Source organism: Wasmannia auropunctata, unplaced genomic scaffold (assembly GCF_000956235.1).
Source record: "Wasmannia auropunctata unplaced genomic scaffold, wasmannia.A_1.0 LD336034.1, whole genome shotgun sequence".
NCBI lineage: Eukaryota > Metazoa > Arthropoda > Insecta > Hymenoptera > Formicidae > Wasmannia > Wasmannia auropunctata.
The window spans coordinates 295,725-321,342 of record NW_012026856.1 but is presented as its reverse complement, the minus strand read 5'-3'; the positions used below and the strand labels follow the sequence as shown (position 1 = coordinate 321,342).

Below are 25,618 nucleotides of genomic sequence, written 5' to 3'. Positions count from 1 at the left end.
TGGGCAGATAAGAAGCGCGAAGCGGTGATAAAGAAGACAGGGGATGATTCGTGTGAAAGCAGGAGAGTGAGACAGAGAAAGAGAGAGAGAGAGAGAGAGAGAGGAGGGAGAAGAAAACGAATCGAACATGGTCTTTGAGTGTGGGCGGGCAAGCCGAAAGATCGACAAGATCGATAAGATCGCTCGACCGCGGTTCGATACTCGCGGTTGAATTGTCAACTGGTTCTGTCGATTCATTGAACGATCAGGATTCAGAACGCGGCCAGCTCTGCGGGTACACCTCGAAATTCTGTGGGAAAAAGGACTCGTGACGTACTGCTGACGCATCTTAGGACGCTTCTTGGAGAAATGTGATTGACTGTTGCGTTGAATTTGATTGTTCCGCAATATTGTGATTAATATTTTACATGATGTCTTCTTTATTGTACCATTAACGCAAAAAATTAGTAATTGCATTAACTTGACTGTAACGGTACTTCGGTACAAGGTTACAATTACAGGCGCGCGAAAGAGTTCCGAGAGAAGAAACTCTTCGTTGCAGAAAATGTGTTGCCGCTTCGGAACGACTTTATAATCGAAGATACCGACTCAGCGGATTCCCAAACGAACCCGACGTTCCGGCGCGGCGTAGCGCCGTGGAAGTATCTGGCTTTGGAAAGTTTTTAACGAGCTTCTTCACTCGTCTTTTCCTCGGGACCCGCGTGTTTACTCTGGTAAAGCAAGACTTGGCGACGCTGGTACCCGTAGATGGAAGTGCGGTGCACCATCGTTTGTTATTTGTCTTCGTCCCGGCGCGGCGGTTTACCGGCGAAAAATGTACTTCTTCGAAATGAAATGTGCAAGCGGCGAAGGCTACTCGGCCGTTTGTCTTGCGTGCCTCGGGGCGATGTTAATTAAATTGCTCGCCATCGGGTTTTATCAAGAATTAATATCAATTAAGAGCAACGATCTTGTTGGCGATCGAGATTGATTTGCGCTGCGAAGTAACGAGATACCGTGTTTATTTCGAGATACATACATACCGTTCCCTTCCACGACAAACAAACGATTTCCTGATACCCTGACTTCCATCTCTCTTTCCAAGATTTCATAACTAATGTAATTAATGTCTGCACTTAACTTAACTTTGCGAGTATTCCCAACTTAGATATTTTCTGCATTGGAAAAATGCTGACGCATTAAAATTTCCACTATGTGCTCCGAATGCTCTTATTCATCAATAAGTAATATAACTCTTATTATAAGTAATATAACTCTTTTAATTATATTATAAGTAATATAACTCTTTTAATTTAACAATAGTATATATTAACAATAATACTCTTACAAGCTCAAATAAATATATTAATTCATATATATCAAACCAAATCTTTAACAGAGAATTTCATGTGTAAAAGCCTAATGTTAACTCTGTTTTTTTTTTTTAAATAATGATTCAATACCATCTTTTCTTTTAACTCCAATGATGCGATATTCGAAGTAGCCGTGATAGCTTTTAGAGTAATTAAGGTTGTTCACGTTCCTCTATTTGCGTTAAATCCAATCATAAAATCCGATTCGACCTCAGTACGCAATACTTACGATAGTTTTAGCTGGATAGAAACCGGATACCGCATGAAGACATTCGGCCATTTCCAGGCTGCGATTTCGCTGGGCGACCGCTTCCACGGAATCACGTCATGAACTTTGCTCGTTACTAGCGCCGGAGCGGACGCACGAAAAGGATCGTGCTGCGACGTTAATCCTTTGACAGTTCGAGAACGGGTATTTGCCGAGCTAATGTCACGCGTAGAGAGAGCAGAACGGGGGAGAGCGAATGGCAAGGTGGAAGGAGACGCGGCGCCGGATGGAGGAACAGGACGCGGAAGGGGAGGAAACGTGACAGGGACAACCCTCGGCGCGAATGTCCGACCCTTTGTTTGAGCTCTGTCAACCGAGATACATTTTCCGTTTCGCACCAAGGGTGTGCAAAGCGATTGTTCGACGCTTGCTGGAGCCGCGCGTGTAAGAGCATCTCTCGGCTGCACTTACGCGCATTACAACACCCTCCTTTCTGCTTCTTTCACTGCACGAGCTCTCGCGGTTTCACCGTCTCAAAAAGACGGCGCGGAATTCCAGGCGTGGATACAATGCTTTACAGTACGACGCGTAAGCCTGTAAAAGTTTCTGGCACAGATAAAATTTATCTCAAAACACGTTAATAGAGATATGTAACACATACAGTTTTATACCGGAGAAAAAATTTGTAATATATTGTTGACATTTACGACTTACGTGTAACACAAGGAACGTAACAGCGTTACTGCGTTAATCGGCGATCAATTATCTTCTCGCGACGATGTTCCTGCGGTACGTAGATACATGGCTCTTGGCATGCAGGCTGAAAGTAATACTATGAAATATTCATGGCACCAATAACGGCGCGAATCACGGTGTTTCGTGTGTACTCGCCAGGTGCAGTCGCCGCGCAGTCCTCGCGGTCGCCGCGCTACCGTGTAGGTGTAATCCGTGCCGCTTAATCGCGCGCTTGGAGTATGTCAGGAATCGATTGTAGCGCGGGAATCGGTATTAGCACTCCCCCGATTATGTAAAGCTCGAGCGATTATGGAGATCGAATTAAGCTCGTGGCGTGCGCGCGCGCGCGCGCGCACTCAACGGGGCTGACGCGTGAAGAGAGGGTGGACTGCGGATGATGGTACGCGGGGGCGGGGAGGGAGGGAGGGGGCTATATGCGGCATATAGGGCTAGGGGTCGTGAGTGCTTTTCGCGGAGGTAGCGTAGCCTCTCTACGGCGGAGAGTAGGGGGCTTGCAATTCCCGTAAATTAAAGGACAATCGAGCCGAGGTCACTCCCCATTGTTGCTGGCTTTGGTTCCAACGGCACGACCGGACAATGCGCATCCAGTGAGATTCGCTCTCGTATTTCATGTAACTGCCAAACGCTCGTGGTTTCCGTCCCGAAAGAGAAGCGTGTGCGGGGAACGTGCTGGATAGACAGACAGACGTATAAATACGGCGACAAAGAATGAGTGCGATAATGACGACGAGAAGCGTCGAGGAGCAAGAAATTGTATTGTTTACCGATGTATTTTCGATATTATTCGCTATAGCCACTTCTGAATAACCGCGCGCAGTCTGCAGGGACCGAAACAATATCACACGAGGAGTATAAGCATCGGTAATCGTGCCGCAAAGGTGGTCGCGCCTCAAGCTCGTTACGGGGAAACTCCACAAGTTTCGCCGAGTACCTTATGGCACTACCGGCTGCCACCTGCACGAGCCCGCGTTTACACACTCCTCACCAAATCACGTCGGATTAGACTCTCCGGCAACACGGCGAGATCTCCGGAGATCTTGGTTTACCTCGATTCGCGACGGTTTGCCTTGAGTTCACTCGGCGTACTTTGATCTTCGGCTTCGATAAGTCGCGAAAGGATCCCCTTCCCGTGCCAATTGCTTGTGTAAACTTTCATCGAGTTCCCGGCGCGATTGCCCGCAGTCGCGTGCTGCTCGGACGGCGAATCGATCTTGCCGCGGTACTTAAAGTCAAACAAGCTTGTACAGATATGTAAATCGCGTTACGCTCTCGAAGTCTTGCCCAGCTAGTCGATTAATTTGATGTATTTTAATTTCCCTGCCGGTCTCCCGAGCCGTTCGTAATTGCATACGAAAGGCCAGTCCATCGAGCGAGAATTATCTTTTAATTGATCGAATAATTTTATAGATAAAGGGAGCAGGCATGTCTGTGCAACTGGAATCACATCGTGGCCAGTTTATTTTCTTACCAATCTTACGTCAGAAATTATATACCTATGAAAAGCTACGCGTAGCTTAATAGGCTCGTTAAAAACTTGTATATAAACGAATTAAATAAAACCACATTTCACGCAGAGTAATCTAAAGTGAATCAGATATTGATTCACTTTAATGAACCATAATAAATTAGACATATTATGATACAAAGTAGCGTAGCTTGTAGAAGTTAAAAGACAGTCTAACTTGACTTAAAAAAAAGCAGAAAAATTATATAATTCTATTAAAAAAACCTTGTCTACAAAATGTAAAGAACAATATTGTCGAACAAGTAATCTTTAAACAGATCAAATCGATGAATCGTTTCCATTTCGCCGCCCGTTATGTTGTAGAAGCTTTTCTAACGCGCGCATTTGTAGAACGAAGATAACTCCTTTAAAACGTATCCCTGTCACGCGGAGAACGTGCACGCGTACCCCCGCGGCGCAGAAGTCACCGGCAGCCGAGCTGCCTTTCTCTCTCGTGCCCTATTAAAATCCGTCAAACGCTTTGCGAGCAATTAAAGCTGTGGCGGCCAGCCGCGTCAAATAAATCAGGGATCAATAAATTAGCGGGCGGTTAAAGCTCGGGGTGGCTGTGACTTTATCTGCGCGGTGGCATCGCGGCGCGCTGCATCGCGGCGCGGCCCGACCCGACCCGACCCGACCCATGGGGAGGCAGAAGAGCGGAAGCTGGCCCCAATAAAACACTTGCCACCCGGCGCTCTTACGTTTACGTCTGCGTTTGCGCCCGCTTCTCCGTTCTCTAATCTGCATTTTAAATGTCGACGCCCCTGCGTGGCGTATAGATAACGCCGAGCACCGGGACTGAAACCCGCCGCCGTCGCCGCCGCCGCCGCTATCCTTGCCACCCCCGTCGACGCGAGTCACTTCTCTTTCTCTCTCTGTCTTTCTCTTTCCATATCTCTCTCTCTCTCTCTCGTCAGCGAGCCCCTTCGTCCTCGGATTCGCCGGATGCGTTGCCACCGGATACCTCGCGAGTACATTCTCGCGCCCGCCGCGGAGATAAAAGTACCTGCCAGGATGAGCTACGGAGATCCCATCCGTGTACCGCCAGCTACGCTGAGAGCCTGTCCGCGAGCATTCGCCAGACGACTTCATTGTTCACCATACTTTTCGGAGTTCCGCCTTTCCGTGCGGGAGATATCGGCCCAGTCTGCGCGGCTTGTCGGCGAATTCTTTTTTTGTTTCAAGGATAACGAGCTGCGCAGCGGCGTTCCTCGTCCGCGTGAAAGCTGGTTTATGGATCGTTTAAGCCTCTTTTTTATGGCGCGACTCTAAGAGCTTTAAGATTCATTTCAATATGTCTTTGTTTTTTGCCGCGTGAAAATCGCCCATCAGGGTGAGAAATGCTGAAGAAGGTAATTACGAATCCCGGCACTTGATGGATTATAAAAAGAAGGGTAAAAGAATACATTTAAGAGATAAAAACGTTTCAAGATCTAGGAATATCTTTTAAATATTTTTGTACCTTTTACTTAATATATATATCTCGAGAGAATTTCTTGAACTTTATGATGCGTATCTTAAAGGAGCAGTTTTCAACAGCTTCTGTCTTGCCTCCGTAAAAATATCTCCCTTCTGCGCGCGACGCCCCGCGTTAAGTATAGACGCTCGAGAGATCATCCGGCATCTGTAGCCGCTGTGTGGAGATCAGCGGAAATGAGGCGTCGCGGTTTCGCCGACGACATAAATCCCATCGTCAGTGGCTCGAGCCGAAGAAACGCTCGATTTTACGGCTCCGTCGAATTCAATGGAACAAGAGTTACGACGCGTACCGAATGCTTCGCGAGAGGGAGGAGCGTTATCGTAGCGGCGCGAGGGAAAATGAATCAGGGACGATCAGCCCCGTTGGTCAAATGACCGAATATGATCATTCGAAGTGGAAGCTCTTACTGTTTTCCCCTCGGTTATGTATTCGTTCCCATGTCCATTCCTATATCAGTTTTGTAAGCACGGAGAGAAGACAAGAACGCTATTTTTAGTTACAATTTCGGTGAAAGTTTCTCGAAGACAAGTACTCTCTTTATGAGATAATTATTTTTCTTTATTTTTTTGTAATATCTTTTATAGACTAAAATAAAATAAAATGTAATTGTTGGTCGAAGAATTTTTTGTGGGGATAAATATGCTCTTTTCCAAGCTTTTGTAATGCATCTTCAGACGACAAAAGAGAACGCTGGGAGGAGAGACGTCTACGTAAACATACAAATCGTTCATATAGATACGAAGAGTTCAAATGCGATGGAGAGAAGAGACGAGAGAGATCATGCCGGTGGCTGCCACTCCCGAGAAAAGTGCCAGCAAAGTCAAAGGGACAACGTCACATCCTTTCCGGTGGGGTATTCCTCTCTGCCTTCCCCTATGGTGACTTATGCAGACCCCATCATCATACGCGCAAACAATGGCTTTTCGCGAGCGACTGCATGAATCGTGAAAAAGTGAGACAGCCGTGCGGAAGGATCCTTTGTCTTTGGGGTACACTCGAAGGGGGTCGAAGGGGAGGGACGGGGGGAGGGAGGGATACTTTCGAGGGGACCAGTCCGAAGGAGAAAGGTCCGCGTTTCGCCAGCCATTCTTCCTTCACTTTTACTAAGAACGAACGCGGGCCTTTTGTTTCACGTTTCAAGGGAAAAATATTACTTGGAGAGAAACTTTAATAGAAATTACGACCAGTCATTTGACTGCGCCTTCTTTTTTTTTATCTTCGTTAAATTATAAAGGCTTTCAAAATTATTAGAGCAAACTGTATTACTGCAAGCGCGTTTCCTCTATATATAACTTCCGCGGAGCGTAATTTGAAATCACTCGTTATTAAACACTACCTGGGGAATTGTGCATTTTCCATTATTTCAAAGCAAGAACTCTGCAAGCGGGAGCTAAACAATAAGACGTGGCGCCGTGCAACAACACGCGCGTCAAACGCGCGCGCAGTCTTTCGCCGTTCCATTCTCTCTCTCTCTCTCTCTCTCTCTCTCTTTCTCTTTCACCTAGTTGTAAACCAACAAAGCTGCGAGCGACACAATAGCGCCACCTCACACCGAGGCACTTACATGGCAGACTAGAACAAAGTAGCGTGACACTTCCAGTAACAGAAGCGTCATCGGACAGAGATACGTCGGAATGTCGGCGCGCTGGCGCGCTGTCTATCTGTCCTCGGCAGACAATACGAGATCCCGAGGACAGACGTGGCCGAACCGCGCCCCTTTCATGTACCGCTGATTGATACCCTCGGTCCTGTCCGACGTGGGGATGCGACGGTAATGTCGCCCTCGTTGCCAGTCTCGCGTACGGTCACATTATCAACGCCAGGCCCCCGAGATGTACCGATTAACCGAGCGCGCTCGATGCTCGACATTGGCGAAAATGTCGAATCGCGCGACCGCCGCGCGCCGCATTTCCGTGTACGCCAAAGTATAGGCGCTTGTATGAAGGGCAAATAGATGCGTTATTATCATCACAGTTGCCACCTTCCGACTGTTCCTCCGGAGATCGATGGCCTTCCTGCCTGAAATCGATTACTACTATCAAATTATCCGAATTGTAACTTTTAATTGTATAAGTGCTTTATCTAAAAAGATTTAACTTTCTTATTAGATTTGGTTCTTTTATCACAGATTTTTTTTCAAATGGAAGAAAATGGATGTGCGCATGTGTATGTATGTACTTGATTCTGCATACCAATAAGATTTAAATACTCTCAAAAAATCCTCAATTAAGCACTTTAAGTTTTGATAGCTTAAAAAAAATGGTAATACAGAAACACGTGTTTCTGTATCACCATTTTTTTTTAAGTCATCAAAATTTAAAGTGCTTAGTTGAAGATTTTTTGAGAGTATTTCGCGAATCTTATTGGTACGTAGAATCAAGTACATACAAAAAAATGGTAATACAGAAACAACGTGTTTCTGTATTATCATTTTTTTATCATTAAAATTTAAAGTGCTTAAGTGCTAAGTTGAAGATTTTTTGTTTGTTTGTTGGAAAGCCAGAGATTTGTTCAAAAAGTCAGAGTCTTTGACCGAAAAGAGCAATGGCAATCATTAATATCGTGTTATATGAGCTCGCGTCATTTTGTCATGTCTATTATCAAATCAATGCACATAGTGAGTTATATTCTCTATTAAACACTTGATTAAAAACAAAAAAAATTATTTTAATAAGAATCAATTTTAATACACGCATTCGCATATAGATCTTTATAGTGTTCTTTATCTTGACACAGTCTCTCAATGCAACAATATTTTCTTGAAAATATGGAATCTTGAAGAGGTACTTTTATCGTACACGATGAAACACTCGCGATACGGCACGTGTATCTTTATTTTATGCACGTAACGGCGCATCAACTTGGGTAGAGGACACATTGAAGTGTGGTAGCACTATTTCCGCCTGTCGTCGGGCGACGATCGGGGTATTGCCGCGCTTCCGGCTCGAACTTGTGATAAATGTCATTCCCTTCGTATCGAGCCAGCGCGCGCGAGCGGCGACATTTCAAAGGGCTTTTCCCGGTGGCGGCAAAAGGGCGGACCCGCCGCACGGATACGCCGTTGCGGAGTTATCCGTCGCATCCGTCGCTTCTTGTTAGAGTGACATTCGCGAGAGACGATCAAAGGCGACATTCCTCGCAGGCAAGAATCTGCGGAATTGCTTTCCGGACGCAAGCCGGCAAGCCGTGCGTGACGATTCGGTGAGGAAATTAGCGGGTCGTTGCCTATACGCGGCTCCTTGTCATCGGCGTCGCGTCGCCGTCGTGCCGCGGGCATCGCCTGAATTCGCGTGAGTGCCGTTTTAATCGTGCACAAAGCACCGTTTATAACGCAAATTACACCGCGGAAAGAGTTATCGATCTATGCACACGCTACTGGTATGACGCTGGTATAACACTGAGGCAGCTCTGTTACATGCTCGCAAAAATCTAAAAATTTATGCTATGATTTATACAACACTAGATTTCTATCGACATGATGAACGAATTTTATTTAGGTCATTCGTACATATCTCGTACATATTTTGTTTTCTTTAAATATCAATGACATGATATATATTATTTGATGCAACATAAAATTTTTTCCAGTTATATCTATAAGTTTCATTGTTACAATTTTGGTTTTAAAAATTTCAACAATACATCAAAATTATCAACATTAAGACATTACGTTTAATAAAGTTTTGATGTTACAATAAAGCTATTGTCACACTGAAATTTATTCAAAAGAGGTCGACCGTTTTTCTGAAATAATAACAAATTAACGAAATAATTTCTCTCAAATTACATTATTGAGTTGATTTGGATTGATTATTAAATGTATAATATTACTCATATAAATATTGTATGAAATTATAAAAGTATAATTTCTAAATATAAAGTACTTTTACCATTTTTATTCCAATATAGCTTTTTGATATATTGTAATTTTAATTAATCACAAAGGATTTTGCACCCGTGAAAAATTGCCGATTAACGAGCAAATCAAATAACCGCGAATATTGATGCCTTTTTGCATAGCTTTCATAACTTGCGATATACATTGTTGAAGGTAAATTATTCTGTTTACAATCTACTATTTCTCCGTTATTCGCAATTTTCCCAATATCGGCGTAACCGTTTTCAGTTATGTAAACTTCAGGTAATATATGTAATGATTATTCAACCACTCCAATAATTTGTTGAATGCCGACGCTGTAATCTGCGATTAAAATTATATAATTGTGAGACATGTATATCTTCATGCATGGTCTTATATTCTGTGATAATTCACAATTTTTTGTGCATATATATTTGTGCATATGTATATGAATTTGTGCTTCTTGAAACATGCAATATCGGTTTTATGTTTGAGATATTTTTTTTCTACATTTATATCTACACAAATATTTTATACAAATATTAATTTCTTAGTAAAAATAAATTTCGAACAAATTAGCAGAATTTTTTTATAAATCGCTCTTTTATATATATATAAAATAAAAATTTGTAAAAAAGGTTGTAAAATAAAACAGTCGCAAAACTACATTTGGAAGAAATTTTTCAAGATTTTTCTATTCTGTTTCATATAAGCTTCAAATAATTATCGCATTAGTTGAAAATTTGTTTAGATAAATTAACTATTGTATTATTTATGATCTCTCTTTTAGGTCACAAATGTAGATTTATGAATCATTGTTTTATCCACGTATCAAATAGGATTTCAATTTTTTTTCTATCGCCGATTGCGAAAAATGTATTTTTAATAAAAATGCAGTTTGAATACACTGCGAGGAAAATTTTCAAATTCAGATAAAAAATGCAGTCTAAATGCTTGTGGAACAAAACAATATGCTTTGATATTATTATACATTAGTGATACATACCATTTTGCAACTGGTGAAAATTTTCATTATACACGTTATACACTTTCGCGTACGCTAATAGCGCACGATGACCGCAATGATAATCTGTAATGTCAAATTGATTAATTGCCGCTATACGCACATTTCGGTCAGGATATACTATCAAATTCGCTTCGTTTATGGTAGCCCAAAATTTCACTTAAAAGCAGAATCAGATTGAGAAAATAGGTATCTTCAAAAATTATAAAATTTTAATTAATATTAAAAATTACAAACTTTCAGAGGCTAAATTCTTTTTTTTCCTTTATTTCTTCTCTTTTTTCTTCGAGCTTGTACACAAAATTGCGTAAATATAAATTTTTGAAAAATGTATATAAAAAAATAAAATTTCTTTTTGGTTTTTAAAGGATTCAAATATTATTCTAACGTAATTCTGAAATTGTTTCGCTAACATAGAATTTGTGCATTTGTCCAAAAGTTGTAAATTGAGCGGTAAATCCCAGTCAAACGGGGTAAACATGGGCGTCATATTATTCGTTATAATTTCATTAATAACGTCGTTACAGTGTCGTATAGCATCTTCGTTAACGAAGTTTCTGAACCCGTGCGGCAAAATTCTTACCCATGACAAGGACATCTTAACATTTTAGTCTCCAAATGAGCAAACTTCTTAGACGATACCACAAGAAGAACAACATTGTTATATTACAATATTCCTGTATCAACAGTACACTCACTAATGCTTTTTGCAAGCAAGTCCTTCTTGTAATATTGGAGTCAAGATTTGTATATTCCATTAATTATTATTCAATATGTATTTTAATTTTTTGTGTATCAACGCGTTTTTTATAAAAAAACGTATTTATCTCATTTTTTCCAGTATATTAACTCGTTTTACGACAAGACAATAATAATAACATTTATGGTATTTAAACGTTTTTTAATATTTATTTTGTGAAATATAAGAAAAATACATACATACATACATACATACAAAATAAATACATAATTGAACTCTTATTAAAAATGTAAATTTTTATTTATTTTAATGTTGATCTCTGATGTCTTATAATATACAAACAACAATACAACATAATGTAAATGTTATAAAAGATATATATATATATATATATATATATATATATATATAAAAGAGCATATATAGAAATATTTCTCTACTTAATAATATCGATCTAACAAATAATATTATTATGATATTGTTTGTTAGATTTATAATCTGATAGGCTTATATTGATTAATATTTAATTTTTTAATAATATTGAATTAATAAAAACTCCTATCTTGTTCAAAGATTATAATTAATTTTTATTTACGTTTATGTAAATAGTTTTTCAATTATTTAAATTATTTAACATAGAATTATATTAAAATCATTGTGATCGGTAAATTATGTCTATAATTCAGGTAGATAGAATTCTTCTTTTACATACACGAATGGAATCTTTTCTGCTTACTTCAAAAAAGAAGCAAAAGAAACAGTAGATGGAAGGTATTAAGAGATATTCAAAACACGCAGATGCAAAGAGGATCTACATGCTTCTCGTCCGACGTAGATCCTCTTTGTATTTATGATAAAAATCATTCGCTATATTTACGTTACTCTCGTTTCGTATTAGTCTCGATTTCGCATGAGTCATATAATCCTGTACGCGAACTGTTCTCTATCTATAGATTGTTTTCAGACATACATATAGAGAACAGATATAACTGATATTTTGATAATATCGATAAAGTATAAAATTCACATTAAACCATAAATATATAAATAAAATTATTATGTATATAGTTTCGATTTCTGTAAAAAGTATAATATATTGTCTCATCAAATTTACATTATTTTTTACTTTATGTTATGTTAATTATTGAGATTAATATAATATAAATAATACATAAAATAAAGTATATATATATCTGTACATATTATTGATCTACAAATTACAATATTATTAAATTATGAAAATAAGATATTTCAAGAATCTTTTTTTAACACTATCTGATTTATTTAGGATATTTATTAATAATAAATTTATCTTTGATGTAATTTTAAAAGACATTTTTTGTTAATTTAGTCAATTTAATTTTTATATTCTTATGTTCAAAATTTGTGCAGTATAATTTAAATTTGTCACTATGAAAAATGGAAACATATTAATTCTTATCATTAAATAAAAACAGAATATTTAAAAATAAGATATTGATCTACAAATAATCTGACCTCGATTCGAAGTTATCGATTAGAGACGCCAAATCGTGTAGTCTATGATGTTGATGGCTTTATGCATGGCACTTAGTACTTCATGTACGTTGATGGAAAATTGGCCTATTTATGTCAACGCTAGCTCTCGTATTAGCATAGCTATTTTCTGTAATTATAATTTCGAGTTATAAATAATTGTCTTTCGATTATTATTACGATTTGAAAGTTTTATTTATTAATTTCTATAGTGTATTCTAAAAAATGTAAAAATTAATAACTAACTAATGAATGTATAAACGGATACATTTTATTGAATAACTTGAATTATTTTGGGATAATCGCCAGTTTCGTTGAGCAAGAGATGAAAAAATTATTTATTAAATTTTTTATATATTTCTTTGAAAATAGTATCTCTTCCGTGGATATTTTATTTTATAATTTAATTTATATAAAAAACTATCTTATTTTATATACATTCAAAATAATATAATTTCTTTATTAAATTGTCAAAGGTATCTCATTGAATAGATGAATCAATTTAGAAAACACATTTTAGAATGTCTTTTCCATCTGATAAATTGTACAATACTATATGTTAGATTTTATCTTTTTGATGTTAAAACTCACGAGCATACATATTACATATTATAAACCTGGGCATGTGCCAAAAGCAGATTATGACCACAGAGATAATCTGCAATGCTTGATTGATTCAATGTGGGTGCATAATATATTGCATAATCAAAGATACAGATATTGATCGGTTCATTTGCGATTATCTGATATTTGACTTAAAAATTACTGACTTAATAAGAATTAAATATTGATTCGTCTTTTGAGAATGTAAAAATACGAGAAGATAATATGTTAAGAAATTTAATAAGTGTTGCAAAATTATCATTTTATAAAGAGTTATATGAGTATCAATTTCTAATTCAAATATAATACGATATTCGCACTATCCGATTATATTTTTAATTTAATATTCCATAAAAGTTACACTTTATTTTTGAAAGCCAGATGAAATTATTTTAGCATAATTATCACAAAATTCGATATTAGAGCAGATTAAGTAATCTCACACAGTAATATTAAAATTATGAATTGTATTTTATCATTGTTAATATTATTATAGCAAATATATTATAACAAATACTATTTTTTTTTATTATTTGATATAATAGTTTAATGGAATTTTTTATTAAGATAATAATATGATATATAAATAATGATTGCACTGCACATAAAATGCGAATATATATTTTTTACTTTCTATTTTAACTTATATTTGTAATTTTTAAAATAGAGAGATTTGTCTCGCAAACATATCTAGTATTCGTGTCACGTGTAGTATTCATTTTCTATTAGACATTAGTTATTTTTGTTCCCAGATTTGTTGAGTATCCTTCTTGTATTTGTGATATGTGTCACCTGCCATGGCATTACGTTGGTTGATAACCATGCAGATTCATGTATTCATGATCCCATATAAATGGATTGCCTTTTGCCTATAAATTACTGATTACAACTTGAAATAGTATCAGCCGTTTATACATTTCCATCTCAATGGCACACATATTTTGAAAAATGTATAACTTAATCATACTAAAACATTTATTATCCGATTTTATTGATTTTTAACAGATTACAGTAAAAAATGTGATTTAAAATTTTAGCTATTTGAGTATGTGTACATCAGATTTTAAATTTTAACAATTTTAGATTATAAATTTCAATGCAGAATTTGTAAATTTGTTAATTTTAATAAAAATTTGATGTTTAGATGATTTTCTTTATATTGTTTTTCATGTTTAATATTATTTGTGCGTAATTAAGATTTAAGAACGTTATAATATTTAATGTACCAAATGTTAGGGATTATCGAAGTCTATCGAAGGACATTAAATTTCAATTTACCGATATTGCAGGTAATAAGTACAGCCGTAGGACTTTCAACTGCATAATCTTATATTTGGAAAACATTTGCCTTTCTTTACGCGTCATTACACTCGGCTATTACAGTTTAGTAAATGTCTTCTACTGAGTATCTCGTATTGATCTCAGTTGTGGTTCTCCTCGAAGGTACAAAAACATTTATTGCGCTGCAAGCTCTTTTCTTTGTTTGAATATTTATGAAATTCTTCCATTTGTTCTGCATAATCAATAGAAGTAAATAATTTATAGAAACTTAAGGTAGTTATAAAAGATGAAGTAATTTAATTATGGCATGAATCTTATAATTCATTGTTATTTATACTAAGAATAGAATGTTTTTAAAAGACACATAAAAAGGCTTTTATCAAAGATTAATACAATACGATTATAATAATTATATATTTGAGATTTTCTTATCTGGAGCTTCACAAAACTTATTAATTTATTAATCAATAAATATCATGGAAAAATACAATGTTGATATCTTTCGCGAGGTACAGCGAACCAACGAAGTGTTTTCTTCGGTCGTCTATGATGCCAAGGAGTTTGGATCTCATTCTTGGATTTCATTCTTTCTATGGTTCTTGGTTTACCGAGACTGACATTGAATGACTTTTTCAAAATGGATGACGTAATATATGGATGTATCTATATAAAAAATCATTAATTAGTTAAACATATTGATATTAATTATACATATATTTAACTGACTTTACTCAATTGAAAATTTAATTGTATTTAGTTAATGTATTTAATCACAAATGGTTCTTTTAAGCGGTACATTATAATAACAAATCCGCATTTTTCTAATATCTGCGATTTAGGAAGCCACTTTACGCACGAATGTAGCGAAAGTACAGCACACAGAATAATGCAGGATGTTAGCCACCTCACAGTATATAACTGTGCCTCATACATCACCATCTGAAGCATCCGGTATTACTCTCATATGCTGTGAGAGCACGCAATATCCTGCCATGTTATAACTAAGTAAATACTATCGAATGCTTTTACGAGTCGGAAGATTAAAAATTGTAACCGATCGAAGGCGATCACTTGCTTGTTATTAAATAAATTTTTCGATGTACAGAATTGAACTAATACCTGTAAGACTCATCAAAGAAATGCATGTGTAATTACATAATTGTGTACATATGTAAATATTGTATCTACTGATGTAGATTTAAAAATTGTAATACACATTCGTTTATTAAGTAATTTTTTTAAATCTTCTAATATTCTAAGTACTTAATAATTGATTCTTATTTGCTATAAAATTTTGACTGCGTAATAAATAAAATAGAATGTTTGTAATAAATATTCCATATATCGATTACGCATAAATTGAAAGAACCTTACGTGATAATGCAATGGCCCTGGTCCTTTGAAATGCTCCTTTTTTTCACGAGGAGCGGAATATATCACGCCATTCTTCACGTTCTTTGATATATCTCCCCTGAGATCGTAGTGCGCTGGACCTGGGCACGCATAGCAATAATGAAAAAGACCTGCCTAGACGATTTCTTTTGATATTTACTTCACTTTGTACCTGGTACATGGAAATCGCCTTTCAGTATCATCGGAAACCGACTGGCGCGTGAGCCGAAGGGTGGAGCTAATCGTCGACAAAGGAACTCGCATCTATCACGATTAGCCTTGAAGGCTGATAAAACTTCGTAAGCACCTGAATCCGATACATCACCCTATCAAAATTGAACGATAAACGATCTTTAATTGAAATGTGTGACTGACACACGCCACTTGATCTTATTTTAAATATTATATACAATTGCGAGACACGAAATATTGTAGTTGTATTTTTATATTCCGAACCATATTACTCCCGCCTGATAAAAATAGAAGAGAATAGAGGAGACTTCGTTATCCTCCTCTTTATAATTTAATCATTTAGAATGAATGCCGATTCGGACACAAACAACCTAAGCGCCGATGTTTCCGGCTATTCGCAATTCGCACTATACAGAGACAGAGACACCAGGCAGGGATTGGCTCGAATTTCCGGCTCAACGAGCCGGAAGTGATTTCTCTGGGCAACATCGGCCACGCGCCTCTACCGTGGAAATGACCTGCAGAGCGCAGCAAAATGTCATTTCCGGCGTGTACGCGCAGTCACCATTCTTCCCTACATTATGTAAATACGGCTTCCTCGAATTGCAACGTTATTGTCATCGACGAGAAAATATCCAGCGAAAAGAAGGATATTGACTGTCAATACCATCGTATAAAGTTTGCCTCATTCAGCAAGAAGCTGTCACGGCTACAATAGTAAACAACGTTAATTCAACAATCGGCATCATGCACCGACATCACGTACAAATTTCACCGACACTTTTGCACGACTGTTTCGATTGTTTAAGTGAAACGTCAGCTAATCTAAACTACACGAACTCGTGGAATACGGCGGAATCAGCAGCAGCAGGTCGCTCGGCACTGAGTCTATCCTGTCCTATCCACGAGCTGCGGCCCATCGAATCTCGTCCCGACGCTCTCGATTAACGGCCAGATTGGATCCTAGCCCCGAATCGCCCCGGGTACAGATGCATCGGTTCGATCCGCTGCCATTAATTTCGTCTCCGGCTCTCCTGATTACCTTGCGCTTCCCGGATTACTCGGCTCCACCGAGCCCACGAGTTCCCCGAACAAGCCGAAAGAATCTTCGTACGTACGGTCTGACCACAGACTTATTGAGACTACTAGCTCGAGCCTCTCGCCATCTCAGTCTTTATGCTCTTTATGCTGCAGAAGCAAGCGACTACTTTATTTATTGCAATGAACACCGATCGATTGATCCGTTAGGATAAATATAAGATATATATAAAAATAAGATAATATGTTATATGTCTAATATTCTAAATATAATTTTGTTCAGACACAAGATTGGGAATAATCTTAGAAGTTAGCTTAAAGAAATAATTTATTCATTGCATATGTTATAGTTAATTTTATTACTTAAGCTTGATAATTTATGCAAATTATTGTTAATATATTATTTCGAACACTTGTTATAGTTTTTAGAATATTTCTGTAATTGGCTGACAGCCTGTTATATCAAAAGTAATTCATATCAATCGATTAGAATATGTCATCCATACAGAAAATTATTTCGATGAATAAAATATACTGAATTATATAAATAAATTTATAAAATTTATTATTGTAGTATCACGTTTTTATGACGGTGCTGACACCTCTCAGCGAATTGGGTTGATCGCACGTGCATTTTTATTGCAGTGTATCGATAAAGTGACATAATTTTAAATAACATTGCATATAAATTTTAAATAAGTTTTTTTGCAGGAAAATATTAATTGAACGTATGAGCGTAGAATTAATTGAATTAATCGGATTGAAATAAATAAATGTGCTATATAAAGCATAGAAAATTTTTATAATACTCACATTGCGAATTTTTGGAAATCTATCCACTCTTGATTTGAAGACTGCATGGTATACCGGATATTTTTCTTTGTCTACTTCTTTCAACACTTTACATTCATCGATTGTGTATTCGTCATCGTCGCTTATTGATGACAATGTTTTGTAAAATTTTACGTAATCAAACATTTTTTGATATTTATTTTTAAAACGCTTTGCGGATTCAAAAGCCAAAGTTCCGACAACCGTGTGATAATCCGCGGGACCTATAACGTAAACTTATGCAGTTCTAATACGAATTCACGTGTGTGATGTAAATATTATGTGACAAAATTTAATTACATAACATATACCTGGCGTCACCACCTCCATAATTCTTTTGAAACGCTCATCGACAGCGCTAAAAGGTGCGTGGAGAATAGAACCGTAACAAATTTGCGGAGCCGTGATTTCGTACGCGCCAGGCCCGGGTGTATCTAATTGAATATTCTCCTCGAATCTCTTAAAATAAGAAAAATATATCATAATTTCCCAACAAGATTAGAAGCGTTAAATATAAAAAGTCCTGGATCCTGGCTGAGGTAATATTTTTTGCAATGCGTTATTCTACAGGATTTAAGATGCTTATTATCGTCAAAATTATTAAATTGCTTATCAATTTAATTGTGATATTACGTAATCCGAATTGAGGACTACGTAATTTGAAGCTGTGTTTGAAGATCGTGTTTCAAAATCGAAAAATATTCAGCAGTTTATCTGAACTGGAAGCTGTAAGATTAACACAAAAAGAATTATTAAGTATCAAGATTCGCTTTAGACCGCAATTAGCATTTCTAATCTTGTTTGAACTTTTCGTAATCTTCATTAGGTTTCATATTAATATTTATCATAATTGTGTTATAATAATTATATAGAGCAAACATATCATATTCGTAGAAACTATACCTTCGCAGTTTGATTGAATGGCGGCGGTTTTCCGGTAAGAGGGTCACATTTACACGGGATACGTAACTTGTACTTATCGAACACGCTTTTTGGTAGGCCGTAATGATTGGGAGCTGGAAAGTTCTTTGTGAAAAGGAAAATTTCCATAAGACGATTCACACAGATACAGGGGCAGTCTTTCCCGGCTCGGAGACTTTTCGCGACTGGAGCCCGGCGACTGCGAAAGTTACAAAGCATGTTCTTAAAATTACTTGGCGTAATTTTTGCTGGTACAAAGCTTCCAAGAAACGCGGCTGCTTAGCGGCGGCTCTTTTCGCTTCCCTAGTTCTCTCGTTTTGGATTTGGGCGGGACTTTTCTTTGTTTCGTGCTCGTACTCCCCGGGACCCGGGGTCACGGAAGTCCGTTCGTCATCTTTACCCTTCATTCTGCTCCAAAAGTTTCCTTTGTACTTCAGAGCGGTAATGTTTGTCTCCTACGGTATAAATGATCGTTCGCGAGGTATTTCACAAAAGGGAGCCACGACATTCTTATTCGTACCCCTCGGGGAACGTCATAAAAGTCGGTCGGCTCATCCTCGATGACCGGATTTTTTACAAGTACGCCTCGTTCGTCGTAGTCGAATCCGCAGTCACGTTTCGAAGGAACGGAGAGGCCTATCGAGAACGGTCGCAGAGGACGGATCAGCCATAGCTAACAAAGAGCTACGTTAAATATGTAATAATTGTAAATAGAAGTATTTGAAATTAAATAATAGATTGTAAAAAGGAAATGTATTTTTTCAAGGATGTTATAAAAAGTACCAAAAACAAAGTAATATGAATAAAGAAGCTAATGAGAGTCAACGCGGTTCTTGGTGCGTGAAGAAAATTCAACAATTTTAATATTTCAGTTCGATCACTTGGACGTTTCGGTTCTGATTTGAGCCAACTTCAGCAATACAAAAGTTTTGACGACACTTTTCCATTCTCCGCACACGTGATAAAGCTAATTATGAATACATTCACGTATCTTACATCTTAGAGGCAATCGTCTAAAAATAATGATACCCCCAAGTGTAGAGAGAATAGAAACCAATAAACATCTCGTGGATCGCAAGATATTAATAAATAAATATAAAAATAAATAAAAGTTGAAGTCAAAGGGCAGTCAGAATTTTAAAAAATATAATAATATAAAAGCAGTTCGGAATGTAAAATGTGCGCATTCACGGTCAGAATAGAAAATATCAATCAGTCAAGAGTGACACACACTAAATGAATCCATAACTTTATCACGTATGCGAATGAAAAGCGTCATCAAAATTTTTATATTGCTGAAGATGACTCAAATCAGTATCATTAAAATTGTTAAATTTTCTTCACGCATCAAGTTGCGTTTGCGTTCCTTTCGTTAGCTTCTTCTTTTCCTTACTTTGTTCTTTTTATTATCAAAGTATTTTTTTATAACAAACGAATTATCTTACAAGTACAGTATTTTGTGTTGGGAATCTGACTTAAAATCTTACACGAGAGCGAGATGTTTTTTCTTGCGATAAATTATTTTAATTTTTTGTAATATTTATTATGCGCCGTCATAGGTTTGTTGTCGTTTAAAATAATATATTATATAGATAGCGAATTAAGAATTTATAAAACTGCTTACACGCAAACTTATTAAAATGAACGAAAAGCATTAGCGTATGTATTTACAAATATTTACGGGAAATATTTGCGAGTACACAGAAATACACACATAAATCAGGAAGATACTTTACTTTGCCTGCGGAACCACGCCAAGTGCCCGGATGGGATCTTATTTTTCGTGGGCTCTCCTTAAACAAATCGTTCGGCAAGGTGTACTCTGTGGGACCCGGTCCCTCACGCACTCTTTCTCGAAATCTAACGTCGGTGTAATCGAGACTTACACCACCCTGTAAATTATTAAATTATTATTTCAGAGGATATCGAATATCCGCGCGTACGCCGATGCGGAAGAATTGCAAATGAATGAGGCATGAATAGGGAAAATGCACGTTCTGGTATACGTTTCCGCGGCGCCTCTATATTGTAAGAGCCAGGACCCGGAAACTTATGCGCGTCTTTTGGTATGCCGAGTGTCTGCCTGCTGGCTCCGCTCAAAAATGGATAAGCGTTGTCTGTGGAGTGGTATAGTTCGGTGTTACGTAATGGCATACACGACGCGTGCGAATGCAAGTTTCACCGAAGAATTTCGCGTGCGGATGTTGTTGCATTATAAGTTTACCCGGATCTCGAGCTGGCTCTGATGGATCCAATACATCGTAAGTCCCCGGGCCCACTCGAGCGAGAGTCGACGTGGCCACTTCCACGAATCTCTCTGTTCTGTCAAACGCCATGCCTCCGCGGTGCGTACGATTGAGAAAGGAAAATGTTTTCTCTCAAGGCATATTTATATAACCTAAATGTATGAAAATCCACATTCGAGAACATATCGTGATCGCGAGACATAAAACAATGTAGAGTCAAATTCTTATGTATAATGTCAGCTAGAGTTGTAATGCAATGTACTGCTGTTTATCGCGTTTTTATATCAAGATATTTTGGACTTATACATTTATAGTTTCACAATACAACGAGAGAGAAAGCAAAATACTGCAAAAATATTCGTAGTTATGAGTGTCATACGTATATTTATTTTGGTGGTTCAGAAATTATTTTTAGATTTGCATCTAGTTAAATTTTTAGATACTTTAAAAAACTGTTTTTTCTGCATATCTGTAAATAGATATCTTACAAATATAAAAAAAAAGTTTTGCTAAAGTATCTAAAAATTTAGCTAGATGCAAATCTGAAAATAATTTCTGGACCATCAAAATAATTATGTAGGATACTCAAGCTGATTATTAGAATGTCAAAATTTTTTGCAGCACTGTCATCAACATTTAAGCGTTTTACGTAATCATTTTAACGATCTACAAATTTTACAATAAAACTATCTTCAGATCTGTATCCAGCTACATTTTTAAATACTTGACCAAAGCCATTCTTTTTAAGCGGCGCTACACGAAGAGAATTTTTTTTAAAATTTACTCTGCAAATCATGTTAATTGTGGGACAATATAGTATTTAGGCAAATTTTACTGTGCATTACAATAAATTTTACTGTATTTTACTACTGTAAAATTTATTGTAGTGCACAGTAAAATTTGCCTAAATACTATTTGCAGGGTAAAAAAAATTCTCTCTGTGTAAGTATATGTATAAAAAAGATCGAGTGATGACCCGTGAATCTATATATGTATTTGTAAGATAAACACAGTACAATCTCAATATAAAATGTACCAACGACGAAGAATTGATTTGGAACGTTTCACCGTGCATTCTAAGCTCAAGAAGAGCGATGGTATAAGAAATGATATTTCTAAAAAAATGATTCGAGCTTCTTCTGTTCGATCGAACGATCCGAATTTAACCAATTTCTTTACAAGTAACTAACTTTTTTACAAGGTAATCCAGTCAGTTTAACGATAATAATATTAATATTCTTGCACTAACGTCTCAAGACGTCGCGTCGTAGCGTTAAGAAATTTCCCGCATCGGGTGGGCGGACGCGAATTTGGACAGTCACGTGATCGAAATTTCTATCGGTAAGTAACTATCTTGTACTGGTCAGTTAGCGTCGCGCCTCGCCCGTGCGTAGTTATACGAAGCGTTGTCGCCGTCTTCTTACCCCGCTTTGGCCGAATTTCGTGTAAGAATATCAGCCTCCGGAGTGCCGAATTCGGCAATGGACGATCGTCGCGGTGCGATAATCGGTCCCCGTGACCGTGATCAGTACGTATCTCGGACATCCGCGATCGGCGTCCGTCGAGCGTCGCGTCGCGTCGCGTTTCGTCCGCGGCGTCCGCGCGTTTTCTAACAAGTTTGTCTCGGCGTATCTCGCGGCACTCATTCGCCTAATTAACGTACATTACGAATGTCGTGTTCGACATCGGGGCTGCGATCCACTTGACACTACAAATTAATGCTTGGAAGCGCTTGATTGACCAATCGGAACAGGGAATTTTATCAATTGATCAATCAAAAAATGCGTGCTTCGAAGCATTTGTAGCGTCAAGTGGACTGTAACCCGGATATCGAAGGCGAAGCAGAAAGAAGTATCGGAGAGACCGTCGCGCGTCGGGTCAATCGCAGTATAGGTGATCATATTCGTCCGTGATTTGCGTAACGGCCATGTCCGCTATCAGTGTTCCCCAATTGTAAGATTTTTGCGATTGAGATCGCGTCGCGTCCGTGATGAGTCGCGAGTGCCGCGTTCGGAGTATCAAGGAGCATCGCGAGGAGCCTCGGAAGGAGCATCGTGAGGAGCATCGGGTGGAGCATCGAGAGGAGCATCGAGAGAAGCGGATCATCCTGGTGAATTAATCATAACAGTTAATTAGCTACTCACGATAGATAAGCGGTCGCGTCCGCCATTAATATATTCTGAGTCTTTTCGAAATCTTTCCACGGTCAAGATCGCGACGCGAGACGAGCCGAGTGGGATACCGTGGGCAATTCGTTTATCGCGTAAAGTGATCCGCGAGAACGTGTCCAAGTATCGCGAATGCATGAAAGTATATAAAAAATATTATTACATTTATTAAACGCATAATAATGTAGTACATCTCGTTTGCAGAGATATAAAAGGATTGACCGATGCGATGGACATATCGACTCGCGTTCAGCTATACCGGTGAGTCTTCACGCACGTTATTTTTCGTTCGAAGCTACTTCTTGGGTTTTTCCATCGCATGTTGTTTTGCTGCACGTTTCCCTGAATTACCTGGAATCGTCGGCGTCACTCCCTTCCCTCCCCTATTACCGCTCTCTATCCCCTCATCGTTCGAACGCTCGGGCGAGCTTGTAAGTCAAAACAACCCGTGCGCCAGATCGCCCTTTATCTGATTTCGGCGAAATAATCGGCACGAAAAATCTCGTAACAAGTCGCAGGCTATATGTGAGAAATGCCTGTAGAGATTATTTGGGAATAGATATTTAGTCAATTAAAAAATATCTCGGTAAATAGATCTCTTCTCGCGTAATTAAAATGACGAACCTATACATTTTTTTACATCGGAGTTTGTAATTTTATTATTAATTAAATTTTATTGTGCCTAATAATAATAATATTGTATAATCGTTGGCGTGAACACGAAGAATGAAAATCGGTAAAATACTATTTACGATGTAATGTGTCATAAAGGTCACATACAGTATTAGAGAACGATATTTTTCCGAATTAAAACGATCTTATAAAAGAATGAATACGTAAGCACGTATTTAATATAAAAATATAAATTAAAATATCGTTTAGCAACTGACATTGTATATATGTATATATATTACGGACTATGCAATTATCTTTAGAAGTATATAGTATATATGTATATATGTATATGTATATATATACATATATATATATATATATATATATATATATAATTATTTTTTTTTATTCAAGATATATTTAAAATTTGTTGTGCAATTATATTATTTACTCAAGATTTACGAATTGTCTTTTGCAATTATTCACTTTTTTTTCAAAAGATATAATAATTTGAGAGAATTATATTAAAAATACTTATATTAATGGTCGGTAATCGACTCGAAGTCGTTCTGTTGCTCTGCCGTCAGAGTGGGTTACTGGTATCGCTTAGCTGGTCACGTTATTTCGATTCAGTCGATAATTCGAGATGTTTCCATCTCCCACACGGGGAAACGTGGTGTTAGGTTCTAGCAACAAAGCTGCGTTATCGTTTTGCTACCTTTATAGCGGTACCGATTCATTCAACGTGACAATTATCCTTTTTCTCATAAAGTTAATCGTGACACGCGCGAATACCGAGAAACAATGACGAAGACCGAGGATCAGTTTGATGGAATGTTGTTGGCATTGGCTCAGCAACACGAGGGTGGTGTGCAGGACGTAAGTATAATTCTCCTTGTTTGAGGTTATGTCGCACTATGAGATATTTACGTTTCACGAGACTGTATCCAAAAGAATACGAACATTTTTGTTTTCTTTTTAGCTGCTGGATACCATCTTCAGTTTCCTCGCGAGAAAGACAGATTTTTATACCGGCGGTGGCGAAGGGGCAGCTGAAAAGGTAATTGCATGTGCCGAAAGTAATACATTAAATAATTTCCTTATATTATTTTTTTTCCTTTTACTCCACCGGCTGGTGGATTATAGCGCCTTCAACCTTCTCGCAAGGTTACATAGCGCACATTTCCTTACATTATTATTGTAGAAGGTTCGACGTTAATCGGATTTGTATTTTTTATGCGCAGCTTGTCATGAGCAAATTCAAGAAACATGAAGCCGGTGCTCTCGCCAAAGCTGCCTCGGATAAAGCAGAAAGAGCGGAGCAGGAGAGAAGGCGTAAGGAGAGACTCGAGAAGAAGAAGAAAGAGGAGCAAGTGGAGGAAGAGAAAATAGATAACGATTCTAGAATAGTTGAATTAACTGATGAACAGGCTGTTAAACTACAAGAAGAAATAGACAGCAAGGTATCTATATATTTGTAATACCTGTTCTAATTTTTATTCTGTTTTTTTAATGATTTCCTTAAGATATGCAAGATATTGTACAAATTACTCAAATGATTTTTTGTTATTCAGAAATTGGCAAGTGATGCCGCTGTCGCAGGATCTAGCAGCGATCGCAGTGACAGCACTAAGAGTGACGAACGTGAAAGTACCGATTCTAAGGATGGCAACGCATCCGACGAGGAAGAAGACGAAAAGGAGAAAAATAAACTTAAGCCCAACAGCGGTAATGGTGCAGACATGCCGACTTATCGATGGACGCAGACTCTTGGAGAAGTGGAGGTGAGTGCTTTGTGTCATATTTTATGTATCAACTACACATGTGGCGCGCCGAAACATCTTTTTAAAGAATATTTATAGAGACTAGAAAAATATTCTTGAATATCGATTTCTTATTTGTATCTAAGCACAGAGCAACTTAGGTTTATTTT

General features: G+C 37.5%; 2 protein-coding genes across 3 annotated transcripts in view; one reads left to right on the top strand and one right to left on the bottom strand.

Annotated features, from left to right (window-relative positions):
• Nucleotides 1–14,632: 14,632 nt before the first annotated feature.
• Nucleotides 14,633–21,222, bottom strand: LOC105452289 (sperm-tail PG-rich repeat-containing protein 2-like). The gene is made up of 11 exons (XM_011693263.1): nt 20,881–21,222; nt 20,655–20,773; nt 20,393–20,548; nt 19,177–19,329; nt 18,890–19,111; nt 18,639–18,761; nt 18,047–18,194; nt 17,718–17,959; nt 15,847–16,000; nt 15,657–15,775; nt 14,633–14,945 (listed from the first exon to the last, which is right to left on the bottom strand). The coding sequence occupies exons 1-11, from the start codon at nt 20,990–20,992 to the stop codon at nt 14,757–14,759; spliced, it is 1,737 nt and encodes a 578-aa protein (XP_011691565.1). The 5' UTR covers nt 20,993–21,222; the 3' UTR covers nt 14,633–14,756.
• A 1,753-nt stretch (nt 21,223–22,975) lies between these two features.
• LOC105452287 (nuclear migration protein nudC) overlaps nt 22,976–25,618 on the top strand; it is an 84,186-nt gene continuing 81,543 nt past the window's right edge. For both annotated transcript variants that reach the window (XR_974720.1, XM_011693260.1), the window contains exons 1-6: nt 22,976–23,012; nt 23,275–23,331; nt 24,458–24,564; nt 24,668–24,745; nt 24,930–25,148; nt 25,260–25,469. Coding sequence is in view for 1 of the 2 variants with exons in the window: in XM_011693260.1 (XP_011691562.1) it covers nt 23,295–23,331; nt 24,458–24,564; nt 24,668–24,745; nt 24,930–25,148; nt 25,260–25,469 (651 nt within the window). In the remaining variant the exon portion in view is untranslated. The remainder of the gene's footprint in view (nt 23,013–23,274; nt 23,332–24,457; nt 24,565–24,667; nt 24,746–24,929; nt 25,149–25,259; nt 25,470–25,618) is intronic.